At 29.3% G+C, this 23,594-nt stretch overlaps 1 protein-coding gene across 2 annotated transcripts in view; it reads right to left on the bottom strand.

Moving 5' to 3' along the window:
* Nucleotides 1–267: 267 nt before the first annotated feature.
* Nucleotides 268–23,594, bottom strand: part of LOC107448385 (protein FAM13A) — an 80,423-nt gene continuing 57,096 nt past the window's right edge. The window contains exons 20-25 of one of the 2 annotated variants that reach the window (XR_006226228.2): nucleotides 22,712–22,990; nucleotides 18,420–18,571; nucleotides 12,289–12,390; nucleotides 11,152–11,206; nucleotides 4,895–5,015; nucleotides 268–4,140 (exon numbers count right to left, since the gene is read on the bottom strand). Coding sequence is in view for 1 of the 2 variants with exons in the window: in XM_043051587.2 (XP_042907521.1) it covers nucleotides 4,953–5,015; nucleotides 11,152–11,206; nucleotides 12,289–12,390; nucleotides 18,420–18,571; nucleotides 22,712–22,990 (651 nt within the window). In the remaining variant the exon portion in view is untranslated. Of the gene's footprint in view, nucleotides 5,016–11,151; nucleotides 11,207–12,288; nucleotides 12,391–18,419; nucleotides 18,572–22,711; nucleotides 22,991–23,594 lie in introns of both variants that reach the window. The other variant, XM_043051587.2, reaches the window with a different exon arrangement.

Below are 23,594 nucleotides of genomic sequence, written 5' to 3'. Positions count from 1 at the left end.
TATATAGACCCCCAGGGGTCTATTTAACATAAGCGGGGGTCGATCTTAGCCNGCATAATTCGAAGCGAACATCAACATAGTAAAGAAAAAATATCATTTTGAAAAAGGGAAAATTAAGCACTTTTTAAAAGCATCCAATGGAAAAAACACCTTTAAGGGTTTTTAAAAAAACAAAAATAAGCACCTTTAAGTACTTTTTTAAAATGCTACAGCTTACTAGTTTTGCAATGATTGAATGACATGCAAATGAGATACAAAAGAAGGTAGTTAGTTATAACCTAATTTATTACTGGGAACAAGATGTTACAATTTCTAACTTAAAAATATCACATAAATAAACAACATCTGTAGAAAGCATTGCAGAACATATAAACAGTCAAATAAAAATGAATGAATTTATAAACATACAATGTTGTGTCCTCGCTAGAAATCTATATATAACATACAGGGGGAGTGGACACTATTTGTAAAATTCATAAAGAATTGGCTGCGGTCGTTCTACAGACACACCTATAATTACATATATATATATACACACAATGTTGAGACTCCCCAACGAGACAGAGAGAATGCAACATTTTTGATATTTATAATGAAATAAATTTTTTTAAAAGAATGATTTCTTCAAGAGAATGAATCAATGTCATTTTTCCTCTAACTGCAAAATGATAAAAAAGCGAGGGAAAAAAAATATTGATTCTCTACACTTATAATGATCTACTTGCATAATACACACAAATGATTTTTCTAACAGCAGAAATAATATATTAAAGAATCACCCGATTTCAGCTGACACGTATCATACAAATGAATCGTTGGATGCTATTTTCTGTAACCACTTACAAACCAACTGAAAATCATTCTGTAACCCCTTACAAATCAACTCAAAATCATTCTGTAACCCCGTACTATCCAACTCAAAATCATTCTGTAACCCCTTACAATCCAACTCAAAATCATTCTGTAACCCCTTACAATCCAACTCAAAATCATTCTGTAACCCCTTACAAACCAACTCAAAATCATTCTGTAACCCTCTAACAAACCAACTCAAAATCATTCTGTAAACCCTTTACAAACCAACTCAAAATCATTCTGTAACCCTCTTACAAACCAACTCAAAATCATTATCAGAGAATAAAAGAATATTACAAACAATCCTTACATTTAAAGAAAGCAACATTTTATTACAACATATAAAAGCATTTCGTTACCCGAGACATCTTCCTTGCTCGACATAAATGACGTGATAGTTGACATACAATTGCGGAGATGGGAGTGTTGTCAGCTGAAATTTGGTCTAAATGTGTTAATAAACAAGTATGATTGACAGAAATGACATGTTAAATGAACATATTACATTATGTACACAGAATAACACAAAAAGAACTCATTATGTTTCAAACATAGCATTATAACATTTTCTTGACTGGGTCTTAAATTCTTTTTCAGGAGGGGTCACAAAAAAAAAGATGGTCATAATTTGATAGCAATAATTTTCAAGACTGATTTAAACAAATTGTTTTAATTTTTGTAATTAGCAGCATAAGTCTCATTATTAATTTTTCAGTTTAGTTTCTCTGTGATAGTATTCTTTTGAGGTATCTGCGAGAAAACTCCCAAGCACTAATATCTTTCTGCAAGATACTTTTAATAATAACAAACATATGTAACTCATTTAAAATAGAAAAAGAGGTGTGTTTATATATATATATATACAGTTGAACCTCGCTAACTCGAACCTTGATTTCACGAATTTTTTGATACCTCAAAGAAAAAAATATTCCCTTCAAATTTCCTTTACACTCAACGTTAAAAAAACGTTGATTTCTCGAATTTTTCTCTCCATAAATAATGTAATTTTTTTCCTGAAAAAAAAAAAAATTTCCAAACAAAATTTTAAGAATAGAAAACTAATTCTCATAATCATAACCAATTCTCAAACAAGCACTTTCTTCAGTGAAACACCGTAAGGAGATTTATTTAGAGGCAGCCGAATATGTCAGAGGAAGCATTTAAAGCTATAGAAAAGTGTTATAGACAAACTTTCTTACGCATCGCTAAAGCAAACAACAATTGAATCTTTTTAAGTGTAAAAAGTATTTTTAGAATAAATATGGAATAGTAAATAAGGTATGTAAAGTGCATTTTTCTTTATTCTACCATTGATAACATGCGATTTTCGATAATTCGAATTTTCGGTATCTCAAATTTTTTCTCCTCTCTCTTCAAGTTCGAGATATTGAGGTTTGACTGTGTATATATATATATAACTTTTTTAATGAAGCATGTAATAATTTCTTAATCTAATATTATGGGTGATATTCTCACATTTTGTTAAAAATCACCACAATAAAAATAAATAAATTAGAAATCATGAAGTTCACAGTAGTCATCGCTGAAAAAAATAGATAATTTTATTGTGCCTTAATTTAAAAAAATAAATAAATCTTTCTATTTCGAGCAAACTTTAATATTTCCTCGGCGAAAACTGATACTGACCTATTATTGACCCACTATGCAGTCACTGACTGAGAGCCATTTTTAGTAATTAAAAACAAAAATTTTAGATTTTGATAGTGCAATATTTTCTAATAAATGTTAAATCAACTTTTTCATAAAACAGATGAAATTTTTTTTATATAACTATTTTTGATAAAAACTGAACCAAAATCATCAAATATTAGAGGATATTTATTCAGAATAAGTACCAATTTTCTTCTAGGAAAAATATTGGAATTTCAAATAGTACCTTTAACTAGTTCTTCTCTCCTAATTTGAGGTGCATTTTGATTATTTTCCATACATACTCATATTTATAAAACTCCCTGTTCTGTAGCCACCTTTGTTTTTAAGAAAACATATCCATGTTTATTATTACTCATTGCACTTTTTCAATTAAGCATAACTTTATAAGACTACTCCCCTGTGGCAGAATTTTTCTTGCAACAAACTTCCCTTGCACTAATATATATTTTGCTCTAAGATACTTTTAATAATAACAATTACTAATTTAAAGTAAAAGAAACGTTGTTTGAAAGTATAGAATAAAATGTATAAAAAAATGTTAATTGTAAAAGTTATATATTTTAAATTCTAATATTATAGGCGATATTTTCGCATTTTGTAGGCAGAAAAATGCACTAATTATTTTCTCTTTCGCACTTTTGTAAATCATTAATTTATTGACGAATTTTATTTTGTGCAACCTATAATAAATTAAAATTAGTACATAAATAAAAAAAAAATAAAAAATCGTAAAATCTGTGCAAAAGCTCCCAAAATAAAGATTGACAAAAAATTATCACGAATAGGACTCATTAAAAAAGTGATACTCAAATAAGTTTACGTTTCGCAATTTTTCATTTTATATAATTAATTTCAGATTCTAGCTGAAGTCAATCATTACAGATTTTTTTTTTAAAAATCTCAAATGAAAATAGAAAAACTATGTTTCTTTCCTCTCTGATGCGCAAGAAAGACATCTTTGAAAGAAAAAAATAATTCTGCAAGGGGAAAAAAAAAACAAACATTTTTTGAAAATTTAGGCAGAAATGAAAACCAAAATTTTCCCCTTCCCAAATGAAAAATCTTTCTGCAAAAACTCTGACGTTTTGCAACAATGTCGTCGCAATTCTGCCATGGGGGACTACTCATACTTTTTTCTCCCAATAAACTATTATAATAATAATAATACAGATGTGAAATCAACTGGTAAAATATTAAATCCTGTAAACAGGTGCTGCCACTGACATAATCTAAAAGATTCACTTTATTACAGGGTATCTGCTACATTTTAGATTTTCAAATTCATGACTTTTCATGATTAATTCCAAGAATTTTTCATGACTTAATGAAGTTACTATTTTCTCCGACAAAAACACAACAATAAATTTAAAAAATCATAACAACATTCATTGAAATGATATGTATAACCAAAAACTGTCATACTCTGCATATTTATAGATTTTAAATCTAAAAAACAGAGTAAAGAAAGAGTTGAAGCAATAAAATAGCTGAAAAAAACACAAAAGCAAATAAATTATTTTTATTTTTTTCTGTGGAATTATATTCTAAAGATACTTTCCTCGTTCATCGGAATGGGAAGAAATACTCCTGACTTTGGCTTGCTTGCTTCAGCTAGAATTTCAAATTGATAAAATAAAAAAAAATAAATAATAACAAAAATTCTGAAATCACATGAAGTTTAAATAATAATTTGCTCTAGAAATGTTTTTTCTTCCATTTTTTGAAAGAGCACCATCATTTTTAAAGAACACGATAAAAAATTTTTAATCAAATATGACTGTGAGTGGGGATTTTGTTACAAATTCAGATATTCGGAACACATTTTATTTCAGCTAGAATTGATAAAATAAAAAAAAGTAAACAATAACAAAAATTCTGAAATCACAGAAGTTCAAAAAATAATTTGTTCTAAGAAATGATGTTTTTTCCTTCATTTTTTGAAAGAACACCATCATTTTTTAAGAACAAGATAAAAACATTTTAATCAAATATGACTGTGAGTGGGCATTTTGTTACACATTCAGATATTCGGAACACCGGGAAATTGAGGGGTCCATTTTAAAAATTAGATTTTTCGGCAACCTAAACCATGACTTTTAAAAAAATAGTTAAAATCATGACAAATTTTGTTCAATGACTTTCCAGGTGTGCAGATACCCTGTTTATATTGTTAAGATACATTTCTTCTAACAAAGTGACTTAAAAAGACTTGTTTAAGCAGCAACAAAAACCTCCCTAGGAAAATTATAAGGAACCGATCATCCTCTTGTGTACACAACATGTTGCAGGAACACTTAAGTGTCTTCTTCATATCGTGAGTAGACATATGTTTTATCTCAATGTAAAAAAAAAAAAACTTTCTCACTATCATTTCTCCTAAAGTGTAGTCAGAAGAGTCGTTCCGCAAACCTCAAATGAGCATATTATAAAAATTGATCGTGCTTCGATACCAGAGCTTCCAAGAGTTTCAATCTCGCTTTCACATGCTGAAATAAAAAAAAAAAGAGCACACATGCATAAAAAATCTTATAAACAATTTTTTAAAATGTAGCTTTAAAATATTTTTAAGAACATGGAAACAAAATTTAGCAAGAGCTGATAATAAACTCCGTTATTTCTTTTTATTTCTTTTAGTTTCTTAAAAAAGAGAGAAATTTTCGCTTTTGAAACAATAAATTGGAGATTGACCACCTATCATTAACGGCATTATAAAATGAAATGAGGATCGAATTTTAAAAAAAAAAAACTGCATTTTGACTAAAATTACATTTGACATTTTGTAGCTAAAATTATTTATAAAACAGTCGATCCTCGCTAACTCTAACCTCGATTTCACGAAATTTTCGATATCTCGAAGAAAAAAAAAATTCCCTTCAAATTTCCTATACACTCAATGTTAAAAAAAAATTTACTTCACGAATTTTGTTTTCTAATCCCTCGATAACTTGAATTTTTTCTCTCCATGAATAGTGTAGATTTTTCTTCTGAAAATAAGAAACTATTCCAAAAAAAAAAAAAAAAAAAAACAAAANATTCTTATAATGATAAACTTTTTTTTAAAAAACGGACATAAAGACGTCAGTGGCATGGAATGATGTGTCTTTCTCTACGATAATGAATGGCTTCAAGAAGCTTGGATTCATTAAAGATCACGAAAGTCAATCAATATCGTTATTTCTGCTGAAAACTACACCGAAAATGATTGGGACAGACGCATGAAACTTGATGACATGGATTTTCATGACTTTGTAAACGTAGATGATGCAGTAACAGTGTGTGGTCAGTGGGATGCCAATGATATCATCGCTAAAACGAAAGCTTCTTGGGAACAATTAGAAGAGGATGAGGAAATCGAAGATTTACCGCTCAATGTTACTAACAAACAAGCACTTTCTGCAGTGGACACTGTAAGGAGATTTATTGAGAGGCAACCGAATATGTCAGAGGAGACGAATATATAGAGGGTGTGAAACATCATCCGTAAATATTCCATAAATCGCACTTTGGTTACCATTTTTTTAAAAAACGAGAACAAGAAACAAAATTCTCTGTATTTTTGCTGAAAAACCTTAAGGAAAAAAGGAACAGCTGATCATCACTTAAAACAAATAATGCTATCGTAAATGAAATAGTTTAATATAGCTGAAACATCATCCGTAAATATTCCATAGATTGCACTTTGGTTACCATTTTTTTAAAAGACGAAAATAAGAAACAAAATTCTCTGTAGTTTTTAAAGAAAAACTCAAAATACCTTGCATTATTCCGGTTGTTTTAGATGATTTTTAAATTCCCTGTACTTTTCAGGTTTTCCCTGTGGAGTGGCAACCGTGAGTTCTTCATTATTGCTGATTTTTTTTTTTCATTTCGAAAGTTTTGTAAACTTTGAGATAAATGATAATCTGGTGACTAAATGGGGGGGTGACAATGTGATTCCTCACACAACATTATTGCAGCTTGGTTCGAAAGTGATGTCGCGTCAACCATGTAGCCCAAAAGTAACCAGAACGAATATAATTAACCGCCTCCCTGATTATCCCGAGTAAACTCGGGCGTAATAGAACGTTGTGTGTTACCACGTTTTTGTTCTGCCGGAAGCAAAACAAATAATGATTTGCTGCGATTGGAAGTTTGCGAGTTTGATGTTGGATTGTGGGACTGCACACGTGTTTTGTACAAACGTATGTACGATGGTTGCTGAATTTACATAGGAAAAAAAAAAGTATAAAAATGGCAATCGTGAGCGAAAGTAATGAAGATGATTTTTCAGATGATGAAGATGTGAACACATACAAAGATTAATATTCAACTTTTTTCATTAGCCGAGACAATTTGGGATAGTAAACGGATGGTAAATTAAAAATATTTTACATACAAAAAAATTAAAATGTCAACTTTGAACTTGTGTATTTTAATTTAGTTCCTTGTATTTATTAATGAAATAAAAATATGTGCATTTTTTTCCTTCAAACAAATTGGTAAAGGAAGCGGTTAAACAGAATGGAAGATTTTTGATTGATAAGTTCCATTTTTTGTACAAAAAAAAAAATTGTTAGTTTTGCCAACCAAATTCTTCAATTACTCAGAAAGCTTGACAAAAATACCTTATAACTGAATATCTTAAAATAAAAATGTCAAAACCAAAATATAAATACAGTATTTAAACTAAATACAAATCATTAAAGAAATTGTTTAGAAGATACATAAAATAATTTTGAAAAAAGAATTATTTTTTTATTGCAGGGTATCTTGAAGATAGTACACTGCTGAAGTTTTTATTCTATTTGACAATTGACCAGCTAAAATAAAGATTTAAGCATTTATTATAGTAATCTATTTTCAGGTGATCCACATGTTTTATGAAATAATTTAGCTCTAATAAAATATATACCATAAAAACAATGCGATTTTATCCATTAAAAATCAAAAGCTAATATTTAACAAAATATATTGCATAAAAACAACGTGTCTTCGTCCTTTATAAGTCGAGAGCTAACATTTAAACTCTATAACACCATTTTGATAGACACATTTATTTACCAACCATTTAATGCTCAAATAAAGTAATTCTTTTTATGTGTATCAAAAACGTTTACACAAACATAAAATAAAGTATTGATACACAGAAAATTTTATGACAAAATTTATTTTCTTTAAAAGAGAAAGGATGAAAAAAGAAAAGTAACAATGAATAATAAAAAAAATAAGAATTAATTTGTCTCTTAACTCCAAGTCTGTTAGTTTTTTATATTTTATATCCGTCGTTGAACAGACGACACAATCTTATAGGTTTACGACTACTAATGTTCAACTTGTCATTTTGAACCTAATCCAGAAGAAAAGGGAACTCCTGGATCAAGTATTAGGAGAAATTTCACCTTCGTGGAGGACTTTTTGATGGAACTAACCTGCATTTGCATTACATGAAGAGGAAGACCACGAGAACCTCCCACGGTTAGCCTATTAGCAAGAGGACTCTAACCCATGATCCGTCTACCACTGAGGATATTTCGCGTCAGCACTTTGGCCGATGCAAGCCGGATGCGAAATTTGTATCAACTGGGATTCGAACCCGGTTCGCCTCATCAGAAGGCTATCCCCTGAGCTATCTACCGTCCTGGAGTACGGACAGTGAGGGACAATTTTAGCCTTCAATTCTAAAAAATTATATTACGTTTCATACTATTATTGAGGCCAATGATGCTTGATCAATTTTGGTAAAAAGTACTAATTGGAATAAAGCAAAAAAACTGAGTACTAAAGTGAAATATCAATGGAGAAATAATACTAATTCATTTAGGAGAATCTAAGTAAATATGTCTAATTAATTTTAGTAATAGGAACTAACTCAAATAAAAAAATAAATAAACAATGAACTAAAAAGCTCAATGAATAGAGGAACTGTACTAATTTGTTTAGGAGAAAAGCAAAAACTTGTTATACTTATATATCAAAGCTAATGATGCTAAATTAAATTTTGGTTACATGCATAAAATAAAACTATAAGCTATGAACTAAAATTTTAGCCCATTTAACAATTTTAGCCTTCAATTCTAAAAAATTATATTACATTCCATACTAATATTGAGGCCAATTGATGCTTGATTAATTTTGGTAAAAAGTACCAATTGGAACAAAGAAAAAAAACTGAGTACTAAAGTGAAATATCAATGGCAAAATAATACTAATTCATTTAGGAGAATCTAAGTAAATTACCATATTATTTTTGATGCCTAATTAATTTTAGTAATAGGAACTAACTGAAATAAAAAATAAATAAACTATGCACTAAAAAGCTCAATGAATGGATGAACTGTACTAATTTGTTTAGGAGAAAAGCAAAAACTTGTTATACTTATATCAAAGCCAATGATGGTAAATTAAATTTGGTTATATGTATAAAATAAATCTATAAGCCATGAACTGAAATTAAAGGGCAGATCGTTCTAACTCATTTAGGAAAAACATAAAAAACTATCATGTTTTTATTGTTGCCAATGATGCTTCATTAATTATGGCAATAGCTACTAGCATTTGAAATAAAAAAATGCTATTTGCAAAATGAATTGAGAAATGGTACCAACTTGTTTAGGAGAAATGTTACAAGTATAGAATGTTATAGTATATTTGGTACTTATTCAAATTGAACCAATACTTAGCAGTTTTAACATAGATACTGCAAAAATAGGTTTCTTTACAGCCCTTAGGAAATTGCTCGATGGAGAAAAATTTTCCTATCGCGACTTGGCCTCGAACAATAACACGATTCCAAATGATACTGGATGCAGTTAATCACTATTTTGATGGGTAGAACCACTAAAAACGAGACTTGCTTCATCTTATTTTATCATTCAACTCATCATATAAAAAAATCATTGATTTAAATCAACTGATTATTTAAAAAAAAAAATCATTGATTTAAATCAACTGATTTTTTTAATACATACATTGATTTTAAAAGTTAAAAAACAGTGTTGCAATTATTGATACTTTTATTATTTTCTTATCTTAGTTTTAAAATTTATTTTAAATAAATTGTATATGACTAATTTTAGTTAACGAAATTACTTTCTTTCTTGATGTGTGTTAAATTCCAACACATTTGAAATTACATTTTTAAAAATCTATTGATTCTTGAGATTGAAAGTACAGATTAAAGTAAACATTTAATGCTGTCTTAATATAGACTTGCATAGTTGTAGAAAGTAATTAATAAACATGAATTTTTTCCAAAAAAAAAATGCAAATAATGTTAATTAAAATTCTACCTTTTGATTGAAAAATCATGGAATTAAAATCTACACTATATTTTATTGATGTAGGATTAAAAATGAATATTTTAATATAAAAATATATAGATTAAATATTTATTTATTTTTTGATGAATGACTACATTTATAAACACAATCTGTTACATTTATTTTGTCATTTTAAAATCAAGAGGGAAAAAGAAATCACAATTTTAAATTAAAATTATGGTTTGCTAATTGAAACTTGCTTTAATAGTTAAAGTACGGGGGTCTGTCCAAGCCAAATTTACCTTCACAAATTCAACTTTAGGAAAAACTGTAGAATAATGTCACAAAACATTTTTTCTTAAAATTTTATTTTTGTGACTCGTAAGAAACGATAAATCCATATTTTTACAATATTTTTGTGTTGAATTTTTAATATTTTTCCCCCCGCAAATTATGTCTAAATTTTCACTAAATAGGTGCCTCTCAGAAAAACCTTAACAGACCCCTGATGTATTTTTTAAATTCTCTATTTCATCTAGTCTTTGAATTTCAATCATATGATTTTATAGTATTGTTCAGTACTGATTTATTGATATTTGTACTGATTCATTATTGAAAATTATGGTAATGGGTATTGTATGGTAACAGGTATTATAGAACCAGCTACCACTCCAATTGCTTTCACAAACTAAAATTTGTGACATTTATCAACATAGTACAGCATTTTGGTAATTTGGCATTTCAATAACTAATTAATAAAACTTTTTTCAAGCTTAACTATATCCCCAAAACTTATGAAAAATTAGAGATTGGATATGAAATTATATTTCTAAAGCAAATATGGCAGAGCCTAAATTCATAGGAAGTTTAAAAGCAAGTAAGCTTAACACATTGCTGACCGGCAACTTTTCTGTGGAAGGGTTGTGAAGTAAAACAATATAAATAAACTTCAAAATTTTTTTATTTATTATTCAACTCGTAATATATCTTTTTCGTATTATAAAAAGTATAACACAAGTTTTGCAAATATATCGGGTTTTGTAAAGTTATAATAAATTGGTAGAGAATTAAATAGTAAAACTTGAAAAGTAAGAAAAATTACACCCCACTTTTTAAAATAGTCACCACGAGATCACTGCTATAACATGATTGCTATGGTCAGCAATGTGTTAAGAGTAGCAAGTTGTTTCAAAAATATTATTTAAATAAAGAAAAATAATCAAAGTATTTAATTTATTTCAAAGTTGAAGGGCTTGTTTATGAAAACAACAGTTTTCAAAACTAAACTCTGAGAATGAAATATATTGATTTTAAAGGATGGTACAACAAAATTGAACTAAAGTAAGGAAAAAAAAAGAAGAGAGAAATGAAACATGATACATACCTTGTATTCATTATAAATAGATTCTATGGGTATCCTGTCTTCCTTCTGAACTTTTCTAAAAAAAGGAAATTCAGAAGCAATGAATAAAATTATAGTCAAATAAATATAATTTTTTTAAAATAACTATGAAAGAACTAGAAAAAATTTATTACAAAGGTAAAGCTCTTGGTTAAATGCACATTATATATTGGTTACACACATTTCAATTTATTTTCACTTAAAAAACAATTAAAAATTTTCCATCTTCATGTCTTTTAGTTGATAGCAAGGAACAAAACCACCATCCTCAGACTAAAGTTGTAAAAGGGTCTCATTTCTCACATCAACCTAATGTCTTAAGTATCTGAAGAAAAGCCTGATTAAAAATTATGACCCTCTTTGTGGAAGTAGAAAGGAACTAAGGTTTCACTAGAAGTCATTTCTCAACACGTAAAAGGTAGTCACATACCAACCAGGTGGTTTTATTGCATGAAACAGGCAGTTTAGTTTGAAATAGCCTTAATCAATTTTAACACTCTAAAACAATGTTAAACAATAAGTATTATCTAAAACAATAAGCATTAAGAAATAATCAGGGTGCGCAGCCAAATTATTCAACAAAAATTAAGCACCTTTTAAGCACTTAAAAAAATATCATAATTAGGAAGGGTTGGAAAGTTTTTGACAATTGATGGTTTTATCTGGTTTTGACCTTCATGTCATGTTTTGCCATTGTTTTTGACAACTGTCAAAATTTTTGAATGGCGTTTTCATAAGCTATGGTCTGATGATGCGCCAAAATAGATTGGGGTCGAATTAATTGTGAAAACGTTGAATAGGACAATGTCTTTTGTATAATTTGTGGCGAAAATCAAAATGGTAAAGAAAAATATTACATTTCAGAAAATGGAAAAATTAAGCACTTTTTAAAAACATCCATGAATAAAAGCACCTTAAAAACTAAAATCGAAAATAAGCACCTTAAAAACGCTATGCACTCTGTAGGATGTTCGACAGCGTACAAATAATATGTTCTGTGTCTTATATACACATAACTGTACAAGCAAGCTGTGATAGTAATATTTTCTCTATTTATTCATTTTTGCAGCACAGGTACAGAAACTGCAGAATAAGAATCACATTAAAATGAATAATTACTTTGAGTTCAGCCTCAGAAATTCTGTTTCAAAGTCCTTGATGATTTTTCGAAGATGTCTTTTTTCAGATTTAATCTTTTGCATTTGTAACAACATTTCAGATCTAAAGAGAGAGAAGACAAAATTGTGTTTATTTCATATCAAATTTCTTTAGACAGCATAACATACATTATTCTTTTTCAATCTGCAATGATTATACAATGTTTACTACTATGAGCAGGCAGACATTTTGTGAAAGGTCCATTTTTGTAAAATTGTGAAAAAATGACTCGTAATTTGTAAATATAAAATAAATGTTAAGTCACATTCTTTCAACCAGGGTCCTGCTTTTGTTGATGTGTGCAAATAGGGCCCGGTTATTGCAAAAAAAGCTTTTAAAGGAGTTTTTAAATTGTCAATAGATACAAGATTATGCTCAGCACTGAAAAATTATAATTAAAAAAATTACATTTTCTAAAATAAACAGCAATTGCTGCTTCGAAATTAGAGATGCTACATACAAATATTTGGTATTTAGCCTATACTGGTGAACACAGAATATTCATTTCGGAAGGATAATGGAAGAATCGTTTTCTCTTTTCGAGTTTAATTAATTCTAATGGGTTATGAAATACACCGAAAATTTATCTAAACTATTAGTGAATTTATCATTTTTCTCGTTTTCTTGAGAAACAGGAAAACTACTCAATAATTACATAGGGGTAAGTGACAACAAAAATATATATATTATAACATGAGATATACAGGACAAAAGGGTACTACAACTACTACTACATTCAAAAAGCGCACATATCTCTTTTTAACAAGTTTCTTTTTACAGTTGCGGTTACAATTTAATTAACAATAAAATCTGCCATCTATCGGTGGTTCAACAAGTATTTCTACAATCGTCTGCCGAAGATGAAACTTAATTCGTTTACATCCATCTTTTTTGGTCACCCCCTTTCACCTTATCCGATTAACAAAACAATAATGAAGATAAACAAATTTGTGAAGGGTTCGATTAAAAGAAAAATTTTTTCTGTGAAAGGTCCGTTTTTAAGTTAAAATATTTTGTGAAGGACCAATTTTATGAAAAGGTATTTTGTGAAGGGTCCTTTAACGGACCCAAATTTCTTCTAAACAGTCCCCTGATGAGTAATAAGTAACAGCCGCCTGGCAAATATTTATTGTAACTTTGCAAACAAGATTTAGCCAAACTTTAAAACCACATAGGCATTTTACCAGTTGTAAATAAAAGCCTTCATTCTACAAAAGCAATTTTTAATGTCTTTATTTTTTGCCTAACAATAGTTATAAATGTTTACAGTATGGACAATTTTATAGATCTTATTTATTTTTTGTCCAAGTGAATTTCATTTCCCCCCTTTAACTTAACTTTAGTATCTCAAACGCTTCTTACACCTCTAAAGCTCTTTGTTTCCTTTTAATGTCGATTCATTTGAACATACAAAAGATAATTAAAATCGAGAATATTTTTTTAGTTTAAATGCTTTATATTCTATAGTTATCAATCAACTTATCTCTTACTTGCCAACCTAACATTTTTACTATAGAAGAAAAAAGAAAGAATACATCACTACAAATATATCTAATTACAAACATTAAAAGAAAAGTGAGAACTGAAAGAAGTTCGATAAAGTTTTTTTTCTCCTCCCAAATAATTAAACACATTTAAAAGTTAAACAATAAATCATCAGTCAAGTTATTTTTTAACTTACTTAAAATTGGTGTAGTTATCAATAAAAGTGATTAAAAAATAAATAATAAAACTAAATCAAAACTATTCAGAACAAATTTATTTGCAGTTATTTTAAGTTTCTGTTAAAACCGGACTTTTATTTTTTCGCAAAATCATTTAGTGAGTAATAAATAAAATAAACTAGACATTACGATACAAAAAGTAGTACAATCAAAACTCAAAATAAACTTCCAAAATTACTAAAACAAAAGTTTTTTTCTTCATTATTACTGAATAATTTGTGTAAGCAGGGGTCTGTCCTGACATTTTGTGAAAGGTTCTGCTCTTGTAAAATTGCGAAAAAACGATTCATAATTTGTGAATATAAAATAAGCATTAGGTCACATTCTTTCAACCAGGGTCCTGATTTTGTACAAATAGGGTCCTGTTATAGCAAAAATTACTAAAAACCTTTTCAAGAAGTTTTTAAATTTAAATAGATACAAGATTCTGCTCAACAATTGCTGTTACTAAATTAAAGATACAACATACAAATATTTGGTATTTAGCCTATACTGCTCAACACAGAATATTCATTTCGGACGAATAATGAAGACAAAATCACTCACATTTTGAATCATTTCAATTGACATATTTTAAATAGCACAACTTAGTAATGTATCACTTTTACTGTGTTAAGCATTAAGTAAACTTAAACGATTCTTAAATTTATAATATTTTATTTAAAAAATTGTCAGAAATTTTTATTTACATAATATTCAATTAATTATTTACAAAAAAAAAATTATGATTTCATATTAATAAGAATGCGTACACAATGTTTGTAGAAGTAGAAATATTTTCTTAGAATACTACATTTGGAATTTAAACTTAGGAAAACTTAGTTTGTCTCGAACTGTCTTCCCCCCCCCCTTGGGAAGGGTTTATTCGATTAATAAAACAATAGTGAAGATAAACAAATTTGAGAAGGGTCCAATTAAAAGATAAATTATTTTGTTTGAAGGGTCCATTTTCTTGAAAAGATATTTCGTAAAGCGTCCGATAATAGACCCCTGGTAAGTAATAATACACAGCAGGCAAAAGCATTTACTTTCCACATTTTAAATGAATAATTTAAAACATTATGAATAGAAGATCCATCATTTGTTTCCCTTTTAATTGAAAAAACATTTGTCTTTGTACATTTTATACCAAAATCATTTGGAGTAAAATAAGCAAAATCAAACAAATTCATTTAAAGAGAACTCACATAAAACAAATGACTTACATAACCCAGACATGCGATTGTGGGATGAAGAAATTATCTGAAATTTTTTTTTATTAAAGCAAAAGCACTTTTCAGTGCCACATAAATGCACTCAAGCTGTGTCAGGGTGCATAGCCGAATCTTTCAACAAAAAATAAGCACCTTTTAAGTACTTTTAAAGCAGTCAAAAAATATTTTTAAGCACTATAAACATTAACAAAATGCAAAATAATTTTCAAAGACTTTACATGATCATGATAAAATAACCAGTTTCAGACAAAGAACTCTTTTATTTGATGGTATTAGCCATTATAACATAATCAAGATATATTCCGGTTTTATATCAGAGGGTGGGAAAATGAAGAATGAAATTGAGAATATCTCGCAAAATGCAGCAGAGTTGCACATGAGAGTGCAAGAATCTCACCGAACCCAGTTCCGTAGGCGGACATGCGAACTCACAAGTATTTCATGCAACACGTAAAATTATATGCACTTTTATTAGCTATGGACTGAAGGTAAGCTGAAATGGATTGCGGTTGAATGAATTGCAAAAATGTTGGTTAGAACAATGTGAAAAGCACGCTTTGACATAATCAGGGATGAGATTAGCCAAAAAGCAAAAAACCTGAATTTCCATGATAGTAAATTTTACGCAAGTGCAACCCTTTAATAATAAATTCCAGACAGTTTAAGGTAATAAATAATGTGTCAACATACAATTGTGTACTAATCTATTATTATATAAATGATTACATTTATACTTAACATTTAGTGAAAATAAAAATTACCAATTGAAAAAATAAAGCTGGAAATTATATTTTTCCTCAGTTCACATAAGAGACAATTATTACTTGAAAAACTACCTGGTTTAGCAAATTAAAACTACTGAGAATATACATTAATATTTCATTTCTTTTAATAAATACTGTTATGTGATTTATAGCAAATATATCAGTAATATTACTTTTTAAATTATATTGGAAAAAAAAAACTTTAACAATGTACCGAATCATTATGTTCATATTATAGTCTAATCTAACTAGAGCCCTCTGAAACACATCAATAACAGTGAAGTAGAAATATATAGTAACTCCTTAACATACAAAAATTTTTATTTTAGTTTGAAAAATTACATGACAATCAGCAACTGTTTAGATAATTGTTTTTTATTTGATAAGAATTTTGCATTTTATAGCATAAATGATAGCAATTATAAATAAAATTTTGATGATGAGTTAATTAACTCTTTTTTCCAAAATTGATGTGATTCCTTTTGTTTGCTATATCTTTTATGCTTGCTATATTTAGTTGTTAGTCCATCTTCAAACATCTTGTGACAAATCCTATTTTTACTTCTGTGTAAGCACAGAATTAAGTTTTGAATATATTCCCTTCCGGTTTCTCTGATGTTGTAACACTTACATATACTAATAATCGTCGTTAGAAAAACAGTCACCTTTATAGTAACTAATTAAAAAAAAAATATTTCCTTCTTACAAGAATTGCGATAGTTGATCTTAAAATTGCGTGAATATGAGTAACAATTATTGATTTTGAAATCACATGAATATGAAACTAGATATACGATTTCGAAAATGAGAAAATACAAACTGGGATATAGAATTTTTGAAACGCGTATATACAAATCACGATTCATAATTTTTAGATCGCCTAAATACGAATCATGATGCGTAATTTTTAGATTGCATAAATAAGAATTATGATGCATAATTTTTAGAATGCGAATCCCAATGCCTTATTTTAAAATCACGTATAAATACGAAAATCGATGTTTGATATTATAAACCGCATGAGCAATTTAAGACATTGAATTTTAAACTTGCGTGAATACCAATCGCTACATAGGTTTTTAAAAAGGCGTAAATACGAATCACAATATCGGGATTTTAAATCTTGCAAATAAGAATTGCAACATACAATATTCAAATTGCGTGAATAAGATTCGCAACACGCAAATATGAAAAGCTATGTTTGATATTAAAATCATGTGAATAAGAATCGATATATTAGCAGATTCCAGGCTTGGGACCTCTAAAAGGCTTGTCAGAACCAGCGTCGTTTGAACTACAAAAATTGGATCTATCTGGAGGGCGGGTAAAAAATTCGGAAAAACTTATCTGCTGCATGTAAAAGGGGAGAAAATAGATAAAATAAGTAAAAATGAGAAAGGATTGGTAGCTTTGTGGTTTGAATTTTCTGTTTCTCTTTGAAAATCGGTGAATTCTCTGAAAAAGCGGAATACTTATAAAAAAAAGTGAAATTTTTAGAAAATCTGAATTTTTGATAAAAAAGCTGAAATTCAAGAGATAAAAGTGAAAAAAGCGGAAATCCGCTAAAAAGCGGAAAAATCTCATCCCTGCCAACATTGGAGAAATAAAATAACGGAGATTTTACTAGCCGACCCAATTTTGGGTTTATAGCTACTGATGTTCAACTCAGTAGCCTTGTCATTTTGAACCCAATCCAGAAGACAAAGAAACTCCTGGATCAAGTATCGGGAGAAATTAGTCTTTAGAAAGAACTTTTTGATGGAAATAACCAGCATTTGAGTTACATGGAGAGGAAGACCACGAAAACCTCCAACGGTTAGCCTGTAGACAAGGGGACTTAAACCCGTGATCCGTCAACCACTAAGGATATTTAACATCATCACTGTAGTCGATACAAGCTGGATGCGGAATTCGTATCGACCAGTCATCGCTGGGATTCAAACCTGGGTTCACCTCACTGGAAGGCGAATGCTCAATTCTCCGAGCCATCTCGGCTAGACTAATTAACACCCAAAATACTGCAGTACTTGCAATAGCACCATCTGGTGAGGAATAACAGAAGCATTTTTTGCCATTAATGGATATTTTATCAAAATTTTTGTTTTTTTAATTTCTTCAACAAATACGGAAAAAATTTGAGAATATACAGGTAAACAGGAGATAGTCGTAGATTGCAGGAGTCTTCGTTAGAAAACAGGAGACTTGGCAGGTATGAATAATATGTGGCAAAAATCGATATGGTAAAGAAAAAAATAATCTCTTTTTGGAAAAGGAAAATTAAGCACTTTTTAAAAGCATCTTTAAGAACTTTTTAAAAACTCTATGCACCATGTGTGTTTTATTTGGAAAGAGCTTTGAAAACAAAAGTCTCGTAAATAAAAGGTACTTACAAAGGTAATTCATGCAAGCTGGAATTATCATATTTCATAGCCAGAAAATTGGAACTTTTTGGTTCTTCTTCCTTAACTTCACTTTTTTCAGGACTAACTTCTTCCATTTTCACACTTGTTACTGTAGATTCACTAGGAACATCATCTTCTGCCTGTGCACACGAGAGTAAGACAAAAATTAAACTATTAAATAATAACATTAACAGACGACACATATTTAAATACCTTATGTAAATTAGTAAAAAAAAATTATAAACACTAAAAATTATAATTTCATAATTAGGAATACTGGGATAATAGTTTAAAAACAACCATTACCTATTAATATATAATTATTATTCCTTAAATTATAAGACACAGGTAAATATTAAACTACATCATAAACAAATATTTCTGATGGAAATGCTTAAATACTACAATACGGCTTTTAAAACATAATAATAGTTGTTTAAGATTCAATTGAGTGAAATGATGAGCAACGGCTATTGGAATAGTACTTTCCAATAAAAAGCTACTAAAAATTACTTCTGCACAATAATCACAGGAAGCGTGATTGCAGCCACCAGAACAAGGGATTGATTTAAAAGTAAAAATACTGCAATTTATGAAAATTCGGCTTCTTTATAAAAATATCAGATTTTCAAATTTGATTTAAAAATTAGGAACAAATCCGAAAAATTCCGGACAGTTGGCAGGCATGGACATAGTCCAAAATTAAAGTACAGTTGATTTGCTTAAAAACATACTGCTCAAAGAAAAAAAACAAAATCTGGTGAATTAATGAAGTCTCCCGGTCAATAAACAATATTGGAGAAAAAAAAGTAATGAGCGAAATGCTATAAAATATATGAGACAAATTGATATAAATAAATAAAACAGCATGAATCATCTAGTGGTATTCGTTCATCGAATTCTATCACAGATAAAATTCTGGAAGGGGAGTAGTGTGGCATAACTACCACTATAAATACCATATCACTAGTATATATATGACATGTTAACTCGATTCTATCTTAAGGTACCTTATGATAGATGTTGGTTGACATAGTCCAAAATTAAACCCAGCTTCAATTTCAAACCAGGAAAATTGAGGTAAAACATTTACTGAACATACATTAAAATACAACTGAAATTAAAAGAAAAAAAAAGACATTTATAATCCTAAACGAAAAAAATAGTGCCTTAAAATTTTTTTTTTATACCAAAATAAACATTGTCAAAAACTAGTTTTAGTAAAAGTTTTGTTGTTTTAAATATTTGATGTTCCCCTACTCAATTATTTATGTAAAAAATCGTGATGAGTGATTTCTAAATCGCATTTTGATGAGGAATTTTTAAATAGTATCACAATGTGCGACATTTTAATTTGCATGCGTACAAATTACTATACATGGTACTTAGATCATGTGAATATAAATCAAGTTATGTAATTTGTAAATATTGATTAAAAATAGCGATGTGATTTTTAAATCACACAAATTTGTGACATGTTGAGTGCTTTTTTTTAAAATCGCACAAAAATGGGATTGCAATGCGTAATTTTTAAATTGCACTATGATGTGTGAAATTTTTAAGTGGCAGAAATGCGAAATAGCAATTTGTAATTTTTAAATAGCTCAAATACAGATCAGGTTGTGCAATTTTTTAAATCACAGAACTGTGAATGACGAGTGATTGTCTTAAATCACAAGAATGTGGATCACTATTTTGGATTTTTAAATCATGTAAATACAAGCCGCGATGCACGGATTTTAAATCGGACAAATATGGATAACGATGCATGATTTTCTTAAATTGCACAAATGTTGATCGTGATGTGTAATTTTTAAATCACGTGAATGTAAATCGTGACGTATGATTTTTAATTCCATGACAACTATTGATCAAGGTCGAAATCCATGACCTTCTATGGTATTCAATGACTTTCCAGGTGTGCAGATATCATGAACAGATGGCATATGAATAATCCTTTTTGTGAAAAATTAATAACATCCATTCTTTCCTCTTCATCTTATGTTGTGATTAAATCACATTTCTTAAAGTATGTATGTACAGTGAGCAAAACAAATACAACTTTTTTTAAATTAGATTTTTCAGGAACTAATCAACCGATTGCACCCAAATTTTGACATATAAAATTACAACACTTAAAATTATTTAAAAAAATTGTACACCTTAACAATTGAAATTTTTTTTGGACTATTATTAAATATATTTAAAAAATTAATAAATATTAGCTTAAAGTTTTTTTTCTTTCATGAAATTATCTTTGGATAAATGAATTTCACGATTGTGCACGGAAATGTTTCAATGCTATAAAAACGTTTTCAAGATATGGCGAAAAAGTAAAATCAACATTGAGGGGCCCAAACTTTCAATCTATTTCCCAGACTGCAGCTACCCCCCCCCATATTTTAGAGGTTAGAAATCTTAAAAGAATGAAAGTACCTTTTTGTGTTTGATTCTGTAACTTAGGGGTGCACAACTTTTTTATGTGAAAAGCAACTTGCACAGCACGAAGATTAACGAAGAGCATATATTTTGTCATGTTAGCACCAAATATTTTTAACAGTAAATTTAACATATTTGTAAATAATTAAATACTTTTAATTATTTCAATTTATTTAAAACTAAAAAAACTAATATATATATATATATATATACCTTATTTTTCGGCGGAAGCGCCGCGGCGCCTTCGAAAAAAAAGTTGTTTTTTTCCTACATGCGGCGCTTCCGACGAAATATTTTTTAGTAGCAAAAAAATTTTTCAAGGAAAGTTATTTAAGATGAAATAATTTTCTGAGAGAAAGACTATTAAAAAAAAAATTAATAACGAAGTCGACGAAATATTCGCCCGTATCGCGATCTGCTGCAGAACATCGGCAATTGTAATTTGAGCGCACAGAAAAGGAAGTAATAGGACCCTAAATCCGACACTCACGGGACTGACGAAATGCCGATTTTTGGATCTCTTTCGGAAATTCCAATATGGGCCCCTAATATTACTATAATTCAATTCCATTGTTAATTTCAGAAAAACCGATAAATTTAGTCAAGTTTCGATCGTAGATTATGATGGGGTGAATTTAAAACTGGCCCATCTTAAGAAATTTTACTAATCAAAATAATAATCTATATAATATAATCAAGAAGAAATATTTCGAATCCTATGAAGAAGAAATAATCGTTTCTTCTTTGGAGCGAGATCATAGTTCTCGTTTTTTCTTTTAGATAACATTTTGTTTTAACAAAAGACGCTTACCTCGCANTATATCAGGGGTCTGTCTAGGTTTTTCTGAGGTACCTATTTTGCGAAAATTTAGGCATAATTTGAGTAAATAAAAAATTATATTAAAAAATCAACACAAGAATGCAGTAAAAATATGGATTTATAGTTTCTTACGAGACACAAAAATAAAATTTGAAGAAAAAGTATTTCGTGAAACTACCATTTTTATATAAGTTGAATTTGTGAAGGTACCGCTACACAATAGTAAATTTTGCCTGGAAAGACCCCTGTATATATATATATATATTGGAGTAGGATATAAATTCTAACAAAAAAGAAGCTTACAGAAAAAAAGTGGGGGGAAAAAGCACTTTATAGAGTAAAATAAATTTGAATTAAATATTTTAATAAAAGAAAATTTATAATGTTTAAAAAAAAAACAAAATTAAAAGAAATTTTTTTATTGCTTTCAGAGGTTCCCGTGGGTCGCATGTGGCCCACAGGCCATAGGTAAATAAAAAATATAGGGTACTTAAAATATTGTCTGAATTGAGTTCAGGGATGATTGAGAGTCTAACAGAAAAATCCGGAAAATTTCTTGAGTAAAATCATTAAATACGCATAATGTCTTTAAAACTTCAAATCATTGATCTTTTCAAAACATTGAACTCTAAATAAATTATATACAGCATAATTTAAATGAATAATTATGCATAAGTTTATTTTTATCTCTTATCACACTTATTACTCTACCAGAAAAAATAATTGCAAATGAAAGATGTCAAGTATAAATTCTAGTTCTTCTTCTTCTTGGGCACTACAGCCTATGACATGCCAAGGCTGTCCCAAAAGGTTTTTGCTATCGTGATCTACTCTGTGCCATGGCCTAGTTCTAATATTCTTAAATAAAACATACAAGAATTTTAATACATAAATGTGATCGATGATTTTTTGAAACTTCTGGACCTAAGATTTCTGGAGCGCAATTAGGGAAAAATCCGGATTTTTTCTGGAGCACAATCACCTCTGTTAGTTGTGATTAAAAGTTATTGAAGGGACATACCAAGACAGCATTATTGTTGAAGCATGAAGGGAAATTCATGGTTTCATGTTCCAGTATGGGTTGAAGTTCAGAACACAAATCTTTGTTTTTAATAGCAGAGGACGATCCAGGGAAGGATCGGACGAGGAGCCTTTTCACAAATCTGTAGCGGTCGTACAATGGCCTGCAGGTGTCCTTCTGCTCTTTAGTCACTGGCTTGCCATTCATTTTCTCTTCCAAGTTCAGTAAGGCTTTTTGAATGGCCACTTTCTCATCCACCACCTGATCTGTAGTCATGTCCTGTTACATACAATAAAACAATTACTTACAATAAACAATTACATACAATAAACAATTACATACAATAAAACAATTATATACAATAAAACAATTATATACAATAAACAATTACTTACAATAAACAACTATATACAGCAAACAATTACTTACAATAAACAATTATATACAATAAACAATTACTTAGTATCTGCTACATTTCACAATTTCAAATTCATGACTCATTCCATGACTTAACGCAGTTACTATTTTCTCCAACAAAAACACAACAATAAATTTTTAAAAAATCATTATAATTCCATGAATTGAAATGATAAGTATGACGCCCGATGGTAGCGTTTCACGCTCCTGTGCCACAGGTCACGGGTCCGACCTTTGGGCCGGGCAAGCTCGACTCAGCCATTCGTCCCTTCGGTGGGTCGATACACGAGTACCGAGCGTACTCGGGAACTGAACACTGGGGGCTCTGCGTTCGGCTGACCACCTGACCGAAACATTTGCTCTTGCACCCCAGAGCCCAAAGACAAGAAAACTGAGATGGGCACAGTAGGCCTTGGCCCTCTATGGGCTGTCTCGCCACTGAGTTTAGTTTTAGAAATGATAAGTA

The sequence above is a fragment of the Parasteatoda tepidariorum genome, chromosome 10 (assembly GCF_043381705.1).
Source record: "Parasteatoda tepidariorum isolate YZ-2023 chromosome 10, CAS_Ptep_4.0, whole genome shotgun sequence".
NCBI classification, from domain to species: Eukaryota; Metazoa; Arthropoda; class Arachnida; order Araneae; family Theridiidae; genus Parasteatoda; species Parasteatoda tepidariorum.
This window is presented reverse-complemented; position numbering and strand designations above follow the sequence as displayed.